Source organism: Akanthomyces muscarius, chromosome 2, assembly GCF_028009165.1.
Source record: "Akanthomyces muscarius strain Ve6 chromosome 2, whole genome shotgun sequence".
Lineage (NCBI taxonomy): Eukaryota > Fungi > Ascomycota > Sordariomycetes > Hypocreales > Cordycipitaceae > Akanthomyces > Akanthomyces muscarius.
In genome coordinates, this window is record NC_079242.1 from 385498 (window position 1) to 407131 (window position 21634).

Consider the following 21634-nt stretch of genomic DNA (forward strand, 5'->3'; position numbering starts at 1 on the left):
CAGGGGTCGAGGGGGTCTCTTCAGGGCGCTGGCCAGAGCCACAGGGGTTCTCTCCAGGCAGACGGGAATCCACAGGCCATCAGGTCCCTGAATGCAGCGCTTCTGCGGGCACGCAAGCCGGCCACGAGCATCAACCGCCACTAAAAAGAATCCTAATTCCACTGCAGAAGCCCACCAGGTTTCACCCGCAGAATGGGAGAGTCGGCCTGGCCCGTCCGTCCGTCCATCCGTCACACAATGCAATGCACAGCCAGGACCGTCGATTATGCAAGCCAGCCGCTCGCTGCACGTCGAAACGCGGCGCATGATGCTATAATGCGAGGCATGCATGTGCACATGCATTTCTGTTTCCTTTCTTTCTTTCTTCTTCCCCCCACCGGCGCGCCCGCCAGGGCCTTCACTTTCACGCACCACAGCTTGGCGGCCCTGCTAGTGCCATCCTCACTAAACGCAATCTATAATCCAACTGGCCCTAATCTCAGCGCATGCCAAACCGGCCCGAGGGAGAGGTGACTGAAATTGGCAAGGAAAAATAAAGCACTTGAAAAAATCCTACAGAAATACCCAAAACATCTCTTATCCCTCCTTTCTTCCCTCGAGACAAAAAAATCCACTGCCTGCATCGCCTTGATTGCCCTCCCCGCATCCCTCTTCACCCTTGTCTTAGACACACCACATCTCTTGCAGCCTTCTCCCTTGCCGACTTGGCCTCTGCTGGTCTCGCCCGCCGTCCTGGCAAACCCTTCAAAAGCAATTCAGCATACCTAAGCTTACTACCCCGTCATCCCTCCTGGCGAAAGAAACACCCGAGACAGTCGCCTCGAGTCTGCGGCTCCCCTTGCAGCCACCAACACGCTTGCCCAAATGTCACCAACAATCAAACGCACCATCATCTGCAGACAAAAAGTGATATGCGTTCATCTAAATATGCCTACTCATGCCATCTAATCCATGTATCCTTTGCTATGCACAAAAGTTCAAAAAGTGTACGAGAAACCCTGTCCCAAAACAAGTCCATTCCAGGGACATCCTATGCTCCCCTGCCCTTGCTTCCAACAACGCCTGGGGGAGAAAAAAAATCAAAACTCCCCGGATCAAGTCATCAGCATTATTTCCTTCCCGTGTATCCGTACCCAATTCTGTTCCGCCGTTCCCGATCCCATCAATCATTAAAACAAGGCTCTTCCACCTCGCCGGCTATCGCAATGCCTACGCAAAGCTGTCTTCCCCGTTCCATCGACTGCTTTGTGCTTGCTCGCAGTCCTCCTCTTTCTTTTCGCACGCCCCGTCGGCTTCTTCGCCCTCTTCCTTTTGCTCCGGTACCCCGACCAAGCCCTCTTCCGCAAGCGCCGTCAGGAGGCTGTCCATGGCCAGAACCTGCTTCCGACGCATCGGTAGGCCATCCAGTATGCGCAGTCGGCTGCAGCTAGCTGCCAACACTACCTGGTGCAATCTTCGCCGAAGCTTGGTCGGCTCATCTAGTCGGCTGACGTACAGCTCATCTCGCTCCTCGTCGGCATCTGGCAGCGCAAACGGCATTGTTGTCTCTTTTCCGTTCGTCTTCACAAGCGCCTGCAGCGGTGCGTAGAATCCAAGCGTCATGGGATTGTCTCTCGTGTCCAATCTTGTCAAATGAGGAAAGTCGATGAGGAGCTGTGTGACCGACGTAGAGTCCGCAAGACGGTTGCCTGCCATCAAAAGCTTCTTCAGCCGTGGAATGTACTGTAGAGACTTCACATTTGAAATCGCGTTAAAGTTAATATTCAGCGATCGCAGATTCGGCATCAGTTGGCCAACCTCGCTCGGCAGGCTAGTCAGTCCGCAGTTGGCAAGCTCAAGTAGCTGCAGGTTCAACATGTCCACCTTTGGCTCGAACGACCTCAGATAGTTGCCAGAAAGATAGAGTTTGCGCACTTCGTATCCCACCGACAAGAATTCAAGAGAAAGCGGTTCTTGCCCTCGCTGCTCCCGGAGAGAAAGGCTGTCGAGTCGTCTGGTTCGCTGCAATCCAGTCACAGTGGGCAGCTGGTTGCCGTCCGCAAGTAGCATGTGAAGATTGGGTAGTCCACTGACATCGAGATGTGTGAGCTCATTCTGGCTGACGTCGAGATGGCGAATCGTCTTGCATGCTTTGGTAGCTTCAAATGTCTGCAGTCTGTTGTTGGACAACTTCAGTTTCGACAGGCATGGTGCGAGATGTACGTTGCGAACCACTTCAATGCTGTTGCCTGTGAGGTCAAGCTCTGTGAGCCTGTGAAACGCGCTGTACTCAAAGTCGAGCTCCTCAATCAGGTTGTCTCGCGCTCGCAACAAGAGCAGTCCTTCATGCGACTCCAGTCCGTCCAAGCTCGTGAGCCTATTGTTGTCCGCCTTGAGGCTTCGCAGATGCACCAGGTTTCGCAGCGCAGATAGATTCTTTACCTCATTGCCAGAAATGTCAACATACTGCAGATTGACGAGGTGATTCCACGAAGTCAGCTCCGTCAGCATGTTCTGCGACACCTTGAGCTGCCGCACACTACAGGGCACTCCCTCCAAATGACCAAGCGCATTTTGAGATGCATCAAGGGTCACCACCTTACCGCAAAACTCCTCAAGCATATGCAGGCTTGTAAGTCGCTTCTCGCTCAGGTCGAGCTCCTCGAGATCTTGCCAGTAGGGCTCACATGGCTCAACCTCGGTTATTCCTTCGACAAGGTTGCGCAGAGTCAGCGACATGACCTTCCTTGAGCCATCGCCAGTCGATAGGTGTCGGTTGCCCAGCACGTAGCTAACCTCAAATCCAAATGACTGGTCTCCTTGGTTGACGTTGAGCTCGGAGAGCGGGCTCAGAGACATGTTGGCGACATTATGTCCGATGATGGCACTATCATCACCGACGAGCGCCAGGCTCTTGTTTCCCGGCGTTCGGCTGATGACGACGCTGAGCGACCTTTGCCGACTCTCCTGTCCTCCGTAGTTCACGAGACTCTGCTCCCCTATGAAGCTAAGCTGGTTTCCTTCACTGGCGAGTAGCTCGACGGTACCATCCTCGTCCTGTTCGTTGATCGGTGAGACTGGCCGACGAAAAAAATCTGGCCCTTGCTGCGATGCATATCTCATGGTCGGGGGTCTGGACTTGTTATCCATCTGCCGCAGAGCCGCTTTGCCAGAAAATCCTTGCGGTGGTGATTGGTCAGGGCTTTTGTCGTAATTGATCGAGTGCGGGGTCGCCTCTTCGTCAAAACTATCAGTACCCATGGCGATAGCCTCTTGGATGATTGACGCAATCGGCGAGGAGAACGAGATGGTCATGTTTCGTCGCCTTGTTGTTCCAGATCGAGAGCTATAAGTCCCTTGGCCCTCTTGCCTGTCCATGTTTGGCAGCTCTTCCACCTCTCCTTCATTCTGATCGGGTGAGAAAGGGATAAATCCCACTTGTGGAGTGAGAGGAGAGGACTGAGGGCCGGCCACACCAGGGCCTTGCCCATTGTTCATAACAGGCTTCAAGTTTCGTATTTCCTGTGTCATGTCGACGGTCAGATCAGGAATGCTAGCGAATGGATCCTCTTCGCTATCATCAGTAGCTGCGACGCTGTTATTCTGAGCGTCGGGGTTTGCGTCCTTCTTTTTAATCCAGATATTTTGGGACTTGTCAAGATACATGCTGCCCACTCTATCAGGGATAAGATGCGAAACACTTTCAGGCATGATTGTTCTTCTAGAGTCAGAGTTGGTCGAAGATGTCGTGGGCATGGTGTTTGCTGAGCGAGTGGATGAGTTCGAAGGGTAGCCCCGTGTCGGGCTGGCGGGGGGCGATGAGTCCAGAAATGGCCCAGAAATTCGCACATTGGCAAGATCGCTGACGAGATTGTCAGTTCCGGGCAGCGTGGCCGCAGCGCGACCGAAAGTCGTCTGCTGAATCTGTCTCTCAAGATGATGAGCAGCTCGGATGGCATCTTGCGCCATGCTAACAGACCGCATCGAAGACGTGACGAGATCACCCATGTCGCTCATCTCCTTGTACTGCTTCAATCTCGCCTCCAGTTCCGGGTCATTAGAGCGTCCTTGGTAGTTTGGCGATTGCTTTCCTTCACGGCTTGGGGGTCGAGACAGGGGTTCGTATGTGGAGTCCGGCTGCGACCCTACCACAGATGCAATCTCAGCCTCTGCACCTGTGTTGTGCTCTTCCTCTGATTCCTCCAAGCTTGTCAATCCAGTCGGCTTCACCTGGTTCCGAATCATGGCCATGATCTGCGCTGCTTGATCAACAAAATCCTGCGTCTTGATTGATGGTTTTCGTTCCGTTTCGGTGGGGGCATCACCAGCCTGGTTCGCCATGTTTAGAGAGTCTTCGAATTCTTGCGAAGATTTTCGGCTCGAAGCAGGAGAGCAAGGTTTTAGAATTCTTCTTGCAGCTGAGACGTCAGCTTCTGCGATTTGGAACTGGCCAGGTCTAGCATCCTTGCGCTTTTTGCCCATGACACTCTGCATTTGCTGGTGGGCGGCATCCACTTGCGAAAGCTGCTCTTGTCGGTTATGAGTTGCGTCAGAGCGTCGTAAGGTTCGCCTTCTCTTTGGCGTAGGGTCCTTGACGGGGGAATTTCTTGTGCGCTTCGCATCAGACACCTCATGTTCACGTCCTGGGGTGTTGCGTAGTTCAGGTGCTTCCTTGGCAACTTCCGGTCGATGCGCGTCCATCGCCACATCAGTTGATGCGCTAGATCGTTCTCGTCGCCGTGAGACCAGCAATTTAGATGCATTTCCAAAAGACATGTGACGGCGAGACCCCGTAGGAATCATATGCGCCTCTGGCGAAACATTCTCCTTGTCCGTGCCATCAAAGATATCATGCGCCTCAGACATGTCTGCTGTAAATTCGTAATCGTCCAGCTGGCCGCCTCCAAAATGACTCACAGATCGTCGGCTCTGATCCATACCGTCAACCTTTTCAGGGTCAGCTAGACCTGTGCCTTGGCCAGACGAGTTGCCAGAGTCGACATCCTCAAATTGGCTAATTCGCCTCAGCAAAGTTTGGTTCGTAAAAGTGTCGTAGGGCCCAAAAAGCTTTAGCGGACTGCCACTTGGATTGATGCTGCGTTTATCTGGACTGGGAAAAGGTGCTCTGGGCAGGGATGGGCTTTCCATTGACTGAGAAGCGCCTCGAGAAGGCAGTTCTGTTCGAATGGTGGGAAATCTCTTTGGTGTACTGGCTTGTAAGGATTCTTCTGGCAGCATCTCTGAGGTATCCACGCCAAGGTCAGGACTCAGCGCTCTGTTATAGAACGAGCCATCTCCTGAGCGTCCGCCACGTCGCAAATTGATTTGACCCGCATTACGAGTAAAGTGATCAAGTGCCTCGATCTCGGATGGTCTCTCGACCGTTGCGCCAGGGTATAGCGAGTCATTGCCGGCATCACTGCCCTGGCTCTTCAGAACACGCTCAAGCTTCGATTGTAATTCAATAATGGGTAACTCCATAGCGCCGAATTTGACTTGGCCGTCTTCTCCATCATGTCGCTCAATGACAATAGGGCTAAAATCTTCGTTGTCATCGGTCTGACCGCTCACTTTGCGGAGAGATCCCTGTGTAGGGCGCGGCGCATTGAGCAGCACCTTATTGCGGGCAATGCTACCGACATGCTGCAGGGGAGATTCATCGACTAAATTTTCTGCTGGTAGTGATGAGAGAAAGCTATTGTTCCCATTCGACGTCGATCGGAAGTGGGTGCTGCGGTTTCCTCGTCTTGGGCTCGGACTAGGCGTCACTTGTTCGGGGAAATCGTGCTCATCTTGCTCGGCTAGTTCGAGCAATCGATCGATGTCTTCGTCTGGCTCGTATTGGTATAGCGGTGGGCTTGAGGGCATTGTGCGGTCAGGCAATGCTTGACCATATTGAGTATCACTGAGATCTGCCTGTGGCGGCTTGAACATGTCCTGTAGGCCAGCAGCGGCGGAGCAAAACAAGTCACGCTGCTCGCCATACTGCACCTCGCCGTTGATTAGGCGCCGCTTCCACTCGGGCGTTCCTTCCTTCGCCGTCATCGAGTCTAGACTTTTGTGCACGACTGAGCCGCACGTAGCAGCGGAGACGGAGCGCGAACCCTTGGAGTCTAGTTTGAGCTCTCGCGAGAGTTTTGAGGGAAGCTTGTTGTGTGATATATTTATTTCGTTGGCTGTCCTTTCGTTGAGGACATGGCTGCTGTCGCCTGTGATAGGGGAGTACACTGGATTTGCGCCGGCGCGAAGCGGTATCTTGCTTGGGGTGGCATCGGCGTGAGGTTTCAGCGGAGGAAGCTGCAGGTCGGAGGCATCTGAGCCACGTTCAGAGACCCAGTCCTCCGAGAGGGAGTCCAACCAGGCATGAGCCATCGCGGAGGGACTATATAGGTAGAGGTAAGGATTGGTTGAGGATGTCGCTTCCAACTAGTATATCATCGTCATCTGGAGATTGTTGACGCTCGAAGTGTTTTGGTGGGGTCGAGGAACTGTATCGCAAGTATGGCGCACACCAAGATGATGATGCGCAAACGATATACGAAAGCCAAAAAAGAGTATAACAAACACCGGGCTGTACAAATGACAAAGTAAGTTCGAAATCACTGCAACGGCGTCCTGGGCAGGGGATTAGTGCTTCCAAAGCCGATAAGGCGCGAGTCGTTTGCGGGCTGCGCGTTGGTTACATGGTGCATCAGGTAAACAAACGTGCTGTCCAGATCCGGTAAGTGCAGTTGCCCTGCCAACATCGGCCGCCTCACGTGCTGGGCTGGCCGTAATTCGAGATGCTGCGTAACGAGCGCATTCACAAGCAAGATTTTGCTAAAAATTTATAACTGAGATCGCGGATAATTTCTTTCGGCAGAATTAAGAGGCAAACAATTTCTTATCCAAGAGCAGCCGCCGTTGTTGTCAGTCGAACCCCCAGTAGAAAGCAAACGCGAAGTGCCACTTTACGCGCCATCACGTGGAGACGCGGTACGCGTCTGTGGAGGACTGTCGTGAACTTTGCCCCGAGACATTCCTGAAATTAATTCGCAGGCTGGGAGTTACTCACAGATCCAGCCCCTCATCGCTCATCGTCCATGGCAGCTGCCACACCACAAATCTAAAAGCAGCATTCTACATCTGTACATGATTTCCTCAAGTAAATGATGCTGCAAGACGTCATGCCGCCCGGAGCTCCTCGATCAACCCGGCCACTCGTCGACACCATATACTGCGAGGCCCAGTGCCCTGACGAGGATGTCTATTACTTTGGATCTGATGACGACCTATATGAAAGTCCTCGTGAGAGGAAGCGTCGCTACGAACTCGCTGGACAGCGCTTTCTCGATGGCTCTGCACCACGATTATTCTCAGCGTCTCTGAGAGGACCTTTCGAAAGTAGCCGAGGTTGGAAGAATCCCTGGGCTAGCAAGACACGATCGACCCGAATTGCACAACCACCGAAGCCACAAAGCTCATGCTCTACGAAAGCACCTACTCCTCTCAAAGCTACGAAACGCCATGTCAAACACCTGCCTGCGCAAATGAGCTTGGACAGGTCTGAGTGTCACTTGCCTAGTCCGCAGAGCCTCAAGACGGCATCGTTGTCAGCAGATGCTCACCCATTCCTTGAGGATGAAGAGCTGCAAGCGGTTCAAGCATGGCGCCACAATATCCATTCAACAGAACCAGACGTAGTACAACAGGCCACGCCAACAGCCACCGACGCCATCTCTCCTCTCAAGCGCAAAGCCAGCCACAATTGGCTAAAAACCGTTCCTGACAAGAGAACTAGAGCTGAGCGCGCCGAAAACGATGCGTCGGATCGATCTAAGAGACGATTTTCTGCTTTCCCGGATTTGTCGCTACAGGGCGGTGAGCAGCCAGATCTTGTAACAAACGCCCGGCTGGGATCGAGCACAAGGTTCTCGCCAAGGAATTCCACCAGTCAACTCATTTCACCTCCCAAGCAGTCCCTGGGCGCCAGAAACACTGCCAAATCTCCAGTCCCGGTCAATAGCAAGCCGAGCGAAAAACCTAGCCAGGAACAGCAGGCCGCTGCAACTTTATCATCACCAGTATCTCTCCGAAATGTCAAGCAAGAAAAGCCTGATACACAGCCGTCTCCCCTAAAGTTCAAGGTCAAAGTTCATGTCACATCCGATGCATCTCAATGGCTCGATACTCTCCCGCCGAAGACAACTGCCATGCATTACACAGCCAGTAACGGCGTTGTTCAGAAGCCATATCGAGTACCAGACGATGAGGACTTTGTTTTTGATCTAGCTATGGCTCCGCCCTCAGACTTTTCAGAAAGCGAGGACGATGAATCGAGTCAAGAAGTGGAACATGCCACCGAAGCTGCCTTGGAAGAACCCCAACCGTCCGTGCGGAACGAGAAACCAGGTCCAGAGACTGATGGCTCGTCCGATTCGGACCTTACTGAGCTTTCCGGGTCTCCGGAGCTATCAGATATAAATGAATCTGCAGAAGAATCAGAAGCAGTATCTGCGGAAGAATTGGATGAAATGCAGGATGACTCAAGCGAGGCTCCGGACTTTGCAGAAATGAAAATGGTTGATGATGGAACCGCGTCCGAATCTATGAGGACGACTGACGAGGTTCAAGTCGAAAGACCCACTGAGGCCGAAGAAAGCTTGGATTGGGAAGGGTTCTCTACTGCCGAAGATGCTTCAGAGATGGGCAAGACCGCTGATGCTAGCGAAGTTGACGAGATTCCTGGAGTAGCCATGTCTCATTCAGTCCTGAAAGAAACGACATGTCTTTTGGCAAACGAGTCGCACGACGCATCAGGCTCAGAGACTTGCCAAATGCCTCAGCAAGACGCCGTTGAACCCGCGGCAGAGCTCAATGCTGCTGATCACGTTTCCAGCCCTGTTGCAGAAGAGGAACGTGTACAGAGCAGCCCTTGTGTCACCGAGGCTTCAACCCACTCGGTGGCTGAGCCTGCGGTACCACCGTCTCCCAAGGTCAAACAAGAATCATCCGAGTTTTCCTTGAGGGCAATGTTCCGAAACTTGGTCCCGACAAAGTCATGGGCCCAGTTGACGCACCTGACTTCTAGTCCTCCACAAGCAACGATGCAAGAGCTCATTGCACCAGCTACAACGGAGGAGCATGTCCTGCCAAGCGTTGAGGACGTTGACTATGAAAACGTTTCCGGAGACGAGAGTGACGGAACCCCGATGATGGTAGAACTCGGCTCCGAGACGGGGGAGCAATCGGCGACTTTGCACACTGGCGCGGCCCCCGCCAAAGAAGGTGATGAGGCTTGTCAACATTCGCTCCCTGAGCCGGGTAGTGCTCTCGCATCCGAGAAACCGGCAACACCCCAGCATCAGCCTGTTGCAGAGGGCAGCTTTTCCAGAACTGCTTTGGAGCAGAACCAGTCGAAACTGAGCGACGAACCGACAGCAGAGAACGAGACCGCCGATCCAGTGGCTGTAGCTGGAGTACCGCAAGAGCCACATACCCCTTCTGGCCGGGAAACAACCCCAGCGCCGTGCACTGCAACAGATGAGATCCCGCCTGCTGTTGAAACTCCCGTTACGCCTGTGACAGCCAAAACTCCATCGCCTGTTAGCAAGGCAACCGACTCTGAACCTCGATTTGCATTCAAGTCCTTTGCTGCGTTTACGACACCATCGCCAGAGCGTCTGCGTGTTAGGAAGCGTCGCACGCTTACCGGATCAAGTCTTCGCCATGCACGCCTCAAAAGCATATTATCGTCAGGCCATGCCGACTCAACTCGACGCAGAAGCAACCGAGTATCATGGCTCCTCCCGGGCGAGCAGGACGCAGAGGGCAGCCATTCAGAGGGCAAGGCCGGTGCCAGCCACGGTGCGCCATCCTCGCCGCCGCCCCGAACGCCGCTGGCAGAGCTCCCTACTGCGGCTAATGAGAAGTTTGCAAAGCACTTTTCCTCGGTCGTGAAGCGCACCGATGGGCTGCGCCACCGGTTCCACGTCACCGCGAACACTGATCGTGGAGTTGGAAGCCTGGCACTCAACAGCAGCAGCCAGACATCCAGCATCGTGGCCAGGAGCAAGAACACTGTTGGTGACGCGATGGAAGGTACCCCCTCAACGGCGGCGGCAGCGAGCCACGACGTGGAGAATCAGGGCAGCAGGCCGCGCGAGGCGACGCTGTCGGTTGAGCCCATGGACATGGTGGAGGACATGGTGCGCGAGATGGGCGACTTTTGGCAGGCGTGGGACGTGGACGCGGAGCTCAGCGCGGCCAAGAAGGCACAGGTCGAGGCCGGTGTGAGCTCATCACAGTCGCGCAATGCATGGCGTTGATGGGATTTTGTTCATGTGATTGGCGTTTTACGTTTGTTTTTCAGTTGATGATTGCATCCATTGCTCCCCCAAAGATACCATTTGAGCTTTATACATAATTTGTGCTTTCAATGCGCTATTCTTCACCTTATTTCCTCGTGTGTGCTTTCAAAGGCTGCTTACTGCGTTGATACATTGTTCCATGTTTCATGATGCAGAACTTGATAGGCGTGCCATGTCGCACGTTATTTATCTGGTTGAGCGAGGTTTGGAGTGATGGCTTACACATGGCAATGACAAAAGCGACAAGCAACGAAACACCATGCCGCCAAGGAAAATGCTGATTCGGCGAGCCTAATGTACATGAGGAAATGCCAAGCTATGCCACTATAACATTTGTACAAACAATTAACTGCCAGTGCGCGTTTTATCTGCCAACGTCGACAAATTTAAAGTGTAGGGTAGCCGTTGATGCCCAAGCATCCTGGGAAGGTGGCACAAGCACCCCGGGCGCCGTGGCGCATGCACGCGGCCAGGCACGCAATCAGCAGCTCATGGCCGTCATTCCGGAATAAGCCTAATTGCTGCGCCGCGAAGGGGAGGACCGGAACTTTCCAGAATCAAGAACCTACAGAGGTGAGCAGCATGCCCAAAAACACAATGCAAAATCTATTGCTTTAAAGAGCAGCTTCGGCAAGGCCTTCTTGTCGTGCCAGCCAGCGACATGGGCCTCCCGGGGGTGGTGACGAGCGTGTGGGGCCGGCGCGACCAGGGTGGATCAAGCCGACCCGGATGGTCCAATTGCCAGGCCGGGAGTCTAAACGTGGGAGAGACATCGCCCAGGTTTACATGATGAGCTTTTCTGGTCGAAGTGTGAAGGGTCAAGGTCTTGCTTTCCGCTCTGGGGAGGAACAGGCTACGCTTGCCGTGGTTTTCCTTCTTCAACAGAGAGTAGGGGAAGCTTGCCCAAGTCATACACACACACACACACGCCCCCTCCAACTCTGTTCCTGGCGGTGGTGTGTGTAAGTGAGCAATGCACTCACCCTGAAAATGATCGAGATGGTTGCTTTGCGACCTTTTTTTTTCTTCTTTTTTTTTCTTGATAGCGTGTCATATTGATAGCCCGCGCGGGCCATCCCTAGCCTGCAGCCTGCAGATGTTGCAAAAAATCGGAGTGTGATGCAAGGGAGTCGCAGCCAGCCACGCAAGGTTATCAGACGAAGAGCAGAGATAAAGAACGTGTGTAGCAGCTACAAGGGTGGATATTACCTCACGCATGCAAATACGACGCTGCTACTTCAAAGCGCAGATAGACTCAATCGGCCCATTGTATATCTCAACGTCACTTGCCTCGCACTAGCTTTGGAAAGCAATTTGGATTGTGTGCAGATGCGCGCATCATAGGCAAACTTACTCGCGGCGCAAACATGCATACTTCTAGACACTTACCTGAATTGCTGGTTTTTTGCGTGAAACAACCCAGGGGTAGGGGTCTGGCACGCGGCAGACCGTGTCCTGGCCTCGAGCATATATTGGCGCTCAACAATTCTGCTCCGGCTTGTTGCCCTCGCCACCAATCTAGAGAATGGTATACACCAATGACGGAGCAGCAGTCGTGCCATGTGCCGCTCGGTGCCTTGTAGGGAATAGTCCTGAGACTTTGCCGTTAGAATCATGCGGCCTCCCTGCTTGAGCTTTCTTGCTAATCATGACTTTCTTTTGACTATACGTAGTGTCAATGTCAGGGTGCTTTGATGCGAGCAACTGATCGGACACCGACATTTGGGGCTGGCCATGACAAGTTTCAAGAGTCAAGATCCCGGTCTCATTGTATCGGGCGGCAGCTCACATCCGCAACATCCGGGCGGATCAGCTGCGACCAAGCTTGCGCAGGGTCACGCTTTCTTTTGGTATTAACATTAGTCTGGCTGATAGTCCAGCCATGGCAAGATAATGGTGACGATGCTTCTCTCGTGTTCGGCGCTGGAAGGGGTCTGTCGCACTGGCAACTATCTAGAAATCAGCGCTAGCTAGGTAAGGCGTGGGGGAGATTGGTGTTGATGGGTGCAAGATGAGCGCGTTGAGCAATGACGAGGGGCGGACGGCACGTGCAAGTAATGGAATGCGCTGGTTGAATCTTCAATCGACAGTCCAGACGAGAGGGGGGGATAGTGGCATCGTTATGTAGCACACTTCCAAGGGCGGCGCCAGAGTACATGGACATGGGCCGCTGCACGTTGCACGTTGCACGTTGCACAGAAGCAGACTGATGGTAGACGGCGGACTTGTTCTAGAAAGTGAGCTTCCGGAACAGGAAGGGGCTGCATGGTTGCATGGCTGCATGGCTGCATGGCTCGTCGTAATTGGACTTGTAATCCTGCTGGCGAGGCAAGGGTGACATGAGCGGTGTCAGTGCTTTCGTGAAGCAAGGTAGTGGTAGTGGCAGTGGTAATAACCGCGGTTATGTCTTGGACGCGGCAGACATATGACAGCTCGACAAGGAAACAAAGGGGCAGGATGGAAAAAAATTCCAGGATTGACGACGGGAGGGGAAGGGAGCATTCGCTGGAGAAGAGCGTGTGCTGTGGCGCGGCTCCCAATCTGGCAGGGGAAGCAAGGCTGTGCATGGGTTAGTCGGATGGCAAAACATGGGTGAGCTTTGGCTTCTCATTGACTGCCGGCCCCTGAACCGGGAGCCCGGAAACGTCGAGCGTAGCGACCAGAAGCTTTGCCTCTTGCCTGGACATGAGAGATTCGCTTTCGGTGAGGATCAAGGATAGACTTTGCACGTGGGAATACCTTGTATCAGCACACGTCGCGAGGCCGCTAGGCTAGGGCATCTCCTAGTCAGTACATGACCAAAAGAGATGAACATGATTCGGGAACAGGCCGGAAAAGCTTGTTGTTCATGGGAAGGCTGTCTGAGGATGGCGTGAGACTGGGTTCAGATTGTTCAGATTGGGGCGGCAATGTGCGACGTCGCTGGGCAAAGGACGCCCAGATGGCAACGCTGTGGGAAGCACGAGGAGGAGCAAGCGACTTGAACTGGGCAACTGGGCATCATTTTAAGCAGCAAATAATGGCCATTCAAACCCCAGGAAATGGCCTTGTGGTCAGGCGCGGCGGTGACAGGACGGCGGGGACCCGAAGGCCGCGTCTAGGACAACTGTAGGATCTCAATCCGTAACTAGTTGGTCAAGTCAGCTTGGAACCAGTCAGAGTTACTGGTAAGCAACATTCGCCACGACTAGCACCAGCCAGCAGCCGTCAGTAGACGGCGTTAGTAATCTGTATGATTGCAGTAATGGATAATGTCCTGACGTCGTAGGCTGGCCATGCTTTCCGTGCCGCGACGGTCATAGGCTGTACCAGTACCTAGGTAGGTAGGTAGGCCCGTAGAGGTAGGTCCGTACTGGTCAATTAGACTGCGCCAAACATCCGCTACAACGTGCCTTCACACCCGCTAAAGAACGGCCGGCAACTCCCTGTAATATCGCCTAAGCCAACAGCGTCGACCACCCGAAGACACGGCGCAGCGCCCTGTATCACAGTGTCCAAGCCGCTGCAACTCAGCGCAACACCTTCGGTTTACCTACCTAATTTCCGGGGTGTCAACGTTGGGTATTTTGCATTGCCCTTATCTTGCCACCAATTGGCCAATCTTCTTCCTTGCACCCTCTGTTTTCTACTGGCCACCTCGCCGCCAGAAAGCAAAGATAAAAAAACAACAAGATTGCCACAGGCTAAACCCAACCGAGCTAATCTTTCGCACCCCAGCCAGGCGCGGATACTGAGTAGTGGTAGTCTCTGCTCCCGATCTTTTCTCCCCCCACCCCTCCTCCGGGTTCCCACGTTTCCCACCTAAACATCATCCGGGCCCCGTCGACCGCCAAAACCTGATCTCACACTCTCCCACACACACACCCGTCCTCACCCACCTGCCACCCCCGAATCTGCCACGAATCATCTCACCCACGCCCAGTCGACCGTCGCCCTGTCGCGCCCAGATGTCATCCCCATGTCGAGCCCGAGTCGCCAGCCGGAAATTGGCGCACCACTCGCCCCAGTGAGCCAGGACGACTGCAGCCATGACCGCCAAAACCACCTCGACGGCCACAAATCGGTAGCAGAAGCACCGCCAGCAATCGTTGCAGCCCCGGCACCAGCACCAGCACCAGAACCAGCACCAGCACCAGCCGCCACCGCTCGTCCCGATCCAACGGTTATGCTTGACCCTCTGCCAGACTCTGAATCAAACAGAGACGTTGTTGCCGAGCAAGGCCAAACCGACGACGGCCCTGACTCTCAACAAGCTCAGGCCCATCCGCATCTGCACCACCGCCCGATCCAGAGCCATACATCTACGCCTGCTTCTACACTCACTCCTCTCTCTTCTCATGCTGATGCTTCTCTTCCTACTCATACTCCTTCTCAATCGCTACCGCCTTCACACCCCTTGCCCCTGCCTGCTGCGACACCGCTTCACACCACTGCGCCAACCCAACCAGGCACACCTGCACAGTCTACTGATATAAAGACCCGACCTGGTCGCCCCGTGCCCGTTGTCGCCGCCAATCCCGGCTCAAATCCAATTCCATCCTCACGTCCACCTGCTGCCCCCTCGCTCCTCTCGCAGGCTCTAGCCACTGCCCGCGGTATACCGACCAAGCCTGCATCATCACAGCCCGACAGCACAGACAAACATCGACGCACGACGGCTCAGCAGTCCGTAACGGTACCGCAACCCGCTAGAGACACCAGCAGCATTGTCGACACTGCCGACACCACGCCAGAGCAGACCCCCCAAAACTCCGACAATGAGAAGCTCTTGCAACATGGCGAACCAGCGAGCTCGATAACATCCCGCGACATCAGCATGGAATCAAAATCCGCCATGGCTGCTCCTTCTGCACCCTCCATGGCGGCGCCGTTTGCTGGCCGCGATGCCATGCCCGGCACCGCCTCCTTCCACGACCAAACAATTGCACAAATCCGCGAGTCGCTCATGGAACACAGAGACTTCCTCGACCGGACGCGTGGCCGTACATCCTCCTCCCTCGACATTGACCGCAAGACTTTTGAGCTGCCCTCAGACCACCCCTTTTCCTACTCTACGACCCCCGACGATTTGACTGCCACCACGTCGGCCTACTACTTTGACCGCACGACTACATCCCCCTCGAAATTGCGAGACGCCGTCACCGCATCCGAACCACGCCAGCAGAACCGCCAGAATGGCCACGACCATCGCCACGTAACTGGTTCCGACAAGACGGAGAAGATTTGGTCCATTGGTACAGGCGAGGGTAACGAGGAAGACGGCCTCGTTGAGAAATCTGTTGCCGAGGCTATGGCTGGCGTCGAACCCAATGCCCGTAGCCGTAAAGCCAGTTACAGTTTGCGCTTCTTCAAAGAGGCCTTACCAGACGAGGAGAAGCCCCGCCGTAAAGATACAAAGGTCGCTCGCGACAAACTGACACCGACGACGGAAGAAACTGAGCACGCTGTTTTCGAGTCTTCTAGCGTCTCGGATGTGGCGACGGGTGACGAAGAGCCGCTCACACAGCAACAACAGTCACAGAAAGTGGACAAGAAGACACCGAGCGAAACTACACACGACACTGATTCTATTGATTATTTTAATAACGAGCAGGACGACGTCGCCGGCGACGAGACACCTGTTGTGCGAGCCTCCGACGACACACAAACAGACGCCGATTCTGTGCCGCCACTTCATGTGGGGCCGGAGCCGGAGCCCGTCGGCGCACCTGATCAGCTGCCTTCGCCGAGCACGCCGAAAGGTCGCGACTCCTGCGACAGTGGCGACGGCGATGCAGACGAGTCTGGCGAGGAGAAAATTTCCTCCGCCGTCTTCGTGCCGCATCAGGAACTGAGCGACGACCCCAGAGACGAGGTGGAGAGCCCCAACCCTGAGCATGCCCAGCGCCCTCGAGCCCCGTCCCAGAATCAACCTCACCCTTGGCTTGTCAAGGCCGATGAGCCGGAACCCGAAATTAGAGAGGACGATCCCAAGCCGTACGAATTGGTGCATAGGCGCTCACGCGAAAACCTCCTACCTAGACGCGTTGAACAAGAAACTGTCCAGCTCGATTCACTCCGCCCGATCGAAGTCGATATTGAAACCAAGACGGCGAAATCGACTGGCAAATCTTCTCGTATCATCACGCCACATGAGGATTATACTCAAGATCACACGCATTCTCATACCAAAGAGCCACTCGAGGCGATTGAGCTCATTCCCTACAAACACCAGGTCGGCGGACACACAACACTCTGGCGCTTCTCTCGACGCGCCGTGTGCAAGCAGCTGAATAACCGAGAAAACGAATTCTACGAAACCATTGAGAGATTTCACCGGGATCTGTTGCCGTTTCTGCCTCGATATATTGGCGTCTTGAACGTGACTTTCCAGAAGCAGCCAAGACGGAAAAGCGTCTCCAAAAAGGAAGAGCAAGCTGCAGCAGAGCGTAAGAAGCTTCAGGATGCTGCGGCTGCGGAAGAGCTCGCCGCCAACAATGGTGCTGAGCCATCAGGTGTCTCGAACGGTATCGGCCCCAACGGAGTAAATCCGAGCAGGGTCGTTAGCCAGTCACTTGCCAACTCAGCCTTGCAAATACCCACAGTCACATTTGATGACAACAGGCATATCCTCCCACGCAGCCTGTTGCAGCCAACACCGCCGCCGGATTATTTCCGAAGAAACAGCGCTTCGGCAACCAAAATATCACCCCAAGCCTCATGGACCACAAGCCAACGACCCTTCCTTGACAACAGACCCAACAGCTGGGGCGCAACCACAATTAACAAGCGACTCCGCAACGAAGTGTTCAACGACGCATTTCTCAAGCAGCCGGTCGAAATTCAGAAGCACCGGCGTCCTCACCAACGCTCTATCCCTCGACCGACTTTGCAACGATTAATTCGCCCAAGCAACTCTGATCCGAACCTGAGCCGAGCCCGGCCAGTTGAGAAAAGACTGCCATCACAGACTACCCCTGCTCCACCGCCGCCTTCGATGCCTACGGAGACGAAGAGCGATCTGGGTGAGCCGAGTTTACAACTCGTTTCTGCTGAACCTGAGCCAGAAAAGGATGTTGTGGACGTCACCGGTACAAGTGCACCTGAGCCAGAAATTTTGAAGAACAATCCTCTCGCTGCTAAGAAGAAGCGACGATACTCTGCTGGTGGTCTTCGCAGAAGGCCGCAAGACGTACGCGAGTCAAGAGGCAACCTCAAGTATTTCGAGGAGGCAGACGACGCCGATTACCATGGCGAGAATGGCAAGGCAAACAAGGAAAATGGCAAAGCTTCATCTGAAACGAATGGCAAGTACGAAAATGGCGAGGAAGAGGGCATGTTTGAATCCGATATTGTGAATTCCTCGCACGACACTCGGAATATTGATCTTTCACACTCTACGGCGTGCTCGACGGTCGCCTCGGAGCTCCCTAGCCCAACAGTCGAATTCAGGAAGATCCCGCGACCGGTGAATCCCAAGGAGGCCAAATCGCAGCGTGACCGCATCGAGTACTTTTTGCTGCTCGAAGATCTCACTGCGGGGATGAAGCGCCCGTGCATGATGGACTTGAAGATGGGTACGCGGCAGTATGGCGTGGAGGCTACGCCGAAGAAGCAAAAGTCGCAGTCGGAAAAGTGCCGGACGACTACCTCCCAAGAGCTGGGTGTGCGTATCTGCGGTCTGCAAGTCTGGAACAACAGGACACAAAGCTACGACTTTCAGGACAAGTACTTTGGCCGCAGGGTCAAGGCCGGTGCCGAGTTTCAAGGCGCCCTGCAAAAGTTTCTCTACAATGGCGTTGATCTGCAGAGCATTCTGCGCCACATCCCGGTCATTCTCCGCAAGCTGACCCAGCTGGAGCACATTGTGCAGGGCCTGCGCGGCTACCGATTCTACGCGGCCAGCCTGCTCATGTTTTACGACGGCGACCTGTCTGACGACGGTGGCGGGGATGAAACGGCGTACGAATCGGCCACGGACGCGGCCACGGACACGGAAGAGGCAGCGCCGCGGCGGCGCAAGCGAAATTTGAAGGAGGTGGACTTCAAGGTGGCTGATTTTGCCAACAGCGTGACGCCGTTTGACAACATTGACGACAAGCCGTGCCCGCCGCAGCACCCGGGCGAGGCGGACGGCGGGTTCCTCAAGGGCCTGCACAGCCTGAAGATGTACTTTTTGCAGATTCAGCACGATGTGCGTGACGAGCTCGGCCTGGATCCGCTGGGCCGGGGCGTGCTCGAGCTGCAGGACCTGGAGGCGCTGCACATTGATGAGGACCTGGGCATGGTCAGCGTCTAAGTGGACTATGCCTTTTGGTTCTTGAAGCTTGGATTTCAAGAACAGAAGAGTCGGATTTTTGTCGCTAGTTTTTCTGTTTGGCGTTTTTGTTTCTCTTGGTTCAAATTGGTCTGCTTGGGAAATTCGGGCGGCGTTGAAGATTTGACCAAAAAGAAGATGATGACTCACTGGCACGTTATGCCAGTACAGCAGCAGCAGCAGCAGCAGCAGCAGCAGTAGCAGCAGTAGTCGGAAAAGCCCCGCGGGACAAAGACTGGCGCGATATGCAAGCTGACGCCATGGTTTTTTTTTTTTTGCTTTTTTTCTCGGTAAAATTACATGGAAAGCGAGTTTTGGGAACGGCACAGCACGCGTACGTGTGTGTGTGTGTGGTTGAAAACAGGCATGGAAAAAGATTGAAAGAGGAAGAAATACCCCACTACGCATAGACTTATGGCGCATATATTTTTGGCATTTTTTTACAAGATGATTTGTTGCAAGCTTGAAGCTAAAGTCTTTTGCTGACAAAGTTGTGGTGTGGCTGTCTATGACAGTCCTTGTGTGAGTGTGCACCTGTCCCGCGTTGGGTCTCTATTGGTGATTCGATGGATTGAATCTAGTTTATTATATTTTATTTTGTCTCATTTACTCTCGCCTTGTTCCAACTCATCTGTGAGCGGGGATTTGAATGTGTCTTGCTTTAATTGGTGACTGGTGATCGGAGACTTTTATTCCACCGCCTTTACCGGAGAGACAACTCCCCACCCACCCACGCCACGCCCCCTTGCACGATAGGTATAGCTCCGGCACTTGGGTTCAGGTATCTTGATGTACTAGTTTACCGACTCCTAGGTAGCTGGAGTGGATCAGACGTGACGGGATGATGGATCGCCTGCGCGCCGCCAACTCAATAGTTTCCGGTAGTTCTGCGGAGGAGTTGAGCTGGGGGGGGGGTTCTTCCCTTTTTGTTTTTTTTTCTCTGCGCACGCATCAAACAGAACGACGGACAATGAACGTCACGCAGGATGCGGCCGGCCACGGCCTCGACGCCGGCCTCGTGCAGCAGCTCTACAACCACTACTGCCACCTTTCCTACCTGTCCGCCCTCGCGGCGGTGCTGCTCGTCGGCCACGCGCTGCGGCGCCACCGCAGGCTGAGCCGCTTCCGCGGTCCGCCTCTGGCCGCCGTGTCGGACGTGCCCCACCGCCTGGCCATGCTCGGCGGCGAGTGCCATTTGTTCTACGCGCGGGCGAACAACAAGTATGGTGCGTTGAAAAGGAAAACAACATGTATACAAAAAGCTACTGCTGCTGCCTTGTTCTCTCTGGGCGTACATGTAGTTGCAAAAAAAAAAAAGGGGCGGGGTCGAGTGCGTGTGTGTAGCTAATGCTCAATCCTGCATGTAGGCCCCATTGCCCGGGTGGCTCCAAACATCCTCACGACGTCGTCGCCGGCCGTCTGGGCGCACGTCAACAACACCCCGGGCTACAAGCGCTCCGACTGGTACTACAATGCCGTCCGCATCGAGCACCGACGAGACAACGTCTTTAGCCAGACGGACAATGCCAAGCATGACATGAGAAGGAAGCAGATGGCGCCCGGGGTAAACATGCACCACACACGTTTCTTTACACCACACACGACTTCTTCAACTTGGATTGCGCAAGACCAACTTTTATTTATTTTTATTTTAGCAACAACAGCCCGGCTAACTTTACAATGTACAGTACTCTGGTCGTGAGAATGCCCACCTCGAAGACTCCATAGACGAGTGCCTCGAGCAGTTCCTCGCCCTCATGCGAAGCAAGTACCTGTCCTCTGCGCAGCGGGCCGTGCCCGCCGACATGGCGCGCAAGGTGCAGTTCTTCACCCTCGACGTCATCAGCAAGGTCGGCCTGGGCACCGCGTTTGGCATGCTGCGGGCCGACGCCGACGTCGACGACTACCTGCGGTCCAGCGAGGAGGGCCTGCGCGTCGGCAACACGGCGCTGGCGCTCGGCGTCGGCTGGCTCGCGCACCTGCCGTGGCTGGGCCGCTTCGTCGCGCCGTCGCCCGACGACGGCAGCGGCTTCGGCAAGATGATTGCGGCGTGCTTCCGCCTCGTGGACGAGCGCGCCGCGCGGCCCGCCGACGACGACGCCCGCTCTGACATGCTCGCGTCGTTTATGCGCCACGGCCTGGCCGGCGACGAGCTGCGCACCGAGGCCCTCGAGCAAATCATCGCCGGCTCCGACACGACGGCCACGGCCATCCGCGCGGCCCTGCTGCACGTCATGACGAACCCGCGTGTGTGCCGCGCCCTCCAGGACGAGGCCGACGAGGCCGTGCGCGGCGGCCGCGCAGAGGGCAGCATCATCACGGCGGCGCGGGCCAGGCAGCTGCCGTACCTCCAGGCCGTGATTCGCGAGGCGCTGCGCTTCAGCCCGCCCGTGGCCAACATCTTCTCCCGCGACGTCCCGCCCGGCGGCGACACCGTCCGCGTCAACGGCCAGGACGTCTTCCTGCCCGGCGGGACGTGCATCGGCTACTCTGCGTACGCCATGCACCACGACCGGGACGTGTACGGGCCCGACCCCGACGCCTTCCGCCCGGAGCGCTGGCTCGAGCCCGACGAGGGCAAGCTGCGGCCCATGGTCTTTGCCAACGAGCTCGTCTTTGGCCATGGCAAGTTTCGCTGCCTGGGACAAAAGGTGGCGCACATGGAGATTAGCAAGTTCATATTCGAGGTGCGTTTGAGCAAGCCTGGGCTGACCACCCCCGTCCCGAGGCAAAGTCGCTGACGCGGTTCGCCCCGCATCTAGGTATTCCGCCAATTCGACCTGGCCATTGTTGATCCGGCCCATCCCTGGACCAGGCGCAACTGTCTGGGCCTGTTCCAGATTTCGAACATGTGGGTTCAGGTGACTGAGCGCAAGCAACTGGTCTAAGGCATCTGATGATGCGACGAGGATTTAATCAAGACAAATGTAGTCAATGAGAGACGCCATATCCATTTAGCAGGATTCATCCCCTATAATGTAGTAATTTCTGTGGGATTTCACCACGCAGG

General features: G+C 55.0%; 5 protein-coding genes across 6 annotated transcripts; 4 read left to right on the forward strand and 1 right to left on the reverse strand.

Moving 5' to 3' along the window:
* Nucleotides 1–1209: 1209 nt before the first annotated feature.
* LMH87_003231 (uncharacterized protein) lies at nt 1210–6351 on the reverse strand (the record flags this gene model as incomplete). Its single annotated transcript, XM_056203612.1, has 2 exons — nt 1210–2148; nt 2203–6351. The coding sequence occupies 2 exons, from the start codon at nt 6349–6351 to the stop codon at nt 1210–1212; spliced, it is 5088 nt and encodes a 1695-aa protein (XP_056048014.1).
* Nucleotides 6352–7508: 1157 nt separating this feature from the next.
* Nucleotides 7509–10286, forward strand: LMH87_003232 (uncharacterized protein; the record flags this gene model as incomplete). The annotated part of the gene is made up of 1 exon (XM_056203623.1): nt 7509–10286. One exon carries the CDS (start codon nt 7509–7511, stop codon nt 10284–10286), a length of 2778 nt encoding a protein of 925 aa, XP_056048015.1.
* Nucleotides 10287–14493: 4207 nt separating this feature from the next.
* Nucleotides 14494–18606, forward strand: LMH87_003233 (uncharacterized protein; the record flags this gene model as incomplete). 2 transcript variants are annotated; one of them, XM_056203633.1, is made up of 2 exons in its annotated part: nt 14494–16851; nt 16932–17057. In XM_056203633.1, the coding sequence occupies 2 exons, from the start codon at nt 14494–14496 to the stop codon at nt 17055–17057; spliced, it is 2484 nt and encodes an 827-aa protein (XP_056048016.1). The 2 variants fall into 2 exon arrangements, with proteins under 2 accessions (XP_056048016.1, XP_056048017.1); XM_056203634.1 differs by having other exon boundaries at nt 14494–18606.
* Nucleotides 18607–19594: 988 nt separating this feature from the next.
* LMH87_003234 (uncharacterized protein) lies at nt 19595–20326 on the forward strand (the record flags this gene model as incomplete). The annotated part of the gene is made up of 4 exons (XM_056203645.1): nt 19595–19850; nt 19992–20101; nt 20170–20188; nt 20313–20326. The coding sequence occupies 4 exons, from the start codon at nt 19595–19597 to the stop codon at nt 20324–20326; spliced, it is 399 nt and encodes a 132-aa protein (XP_056048018.1).
* Nucleotides 20327–20381: 55 nt separating this feature from the next.
* On the forward strand, nt 20382–21512 carry LMH87_003235 (uncharacterized protein; the record flags this gene model as incomplete). Its single annotated transcript, XM_056203656.1, has 2 exons — nt 20382–21311; nt 21387–21512. 2 exons carry the CDS (start codon nt 20382–20384, stop codon nt 21510–21512), a joined length of 1056 nt encoding a protein of 351 aa, XP_056048019.1.
* Nucleotides 21513–21634: the final 122 nt, after the last annotated feature.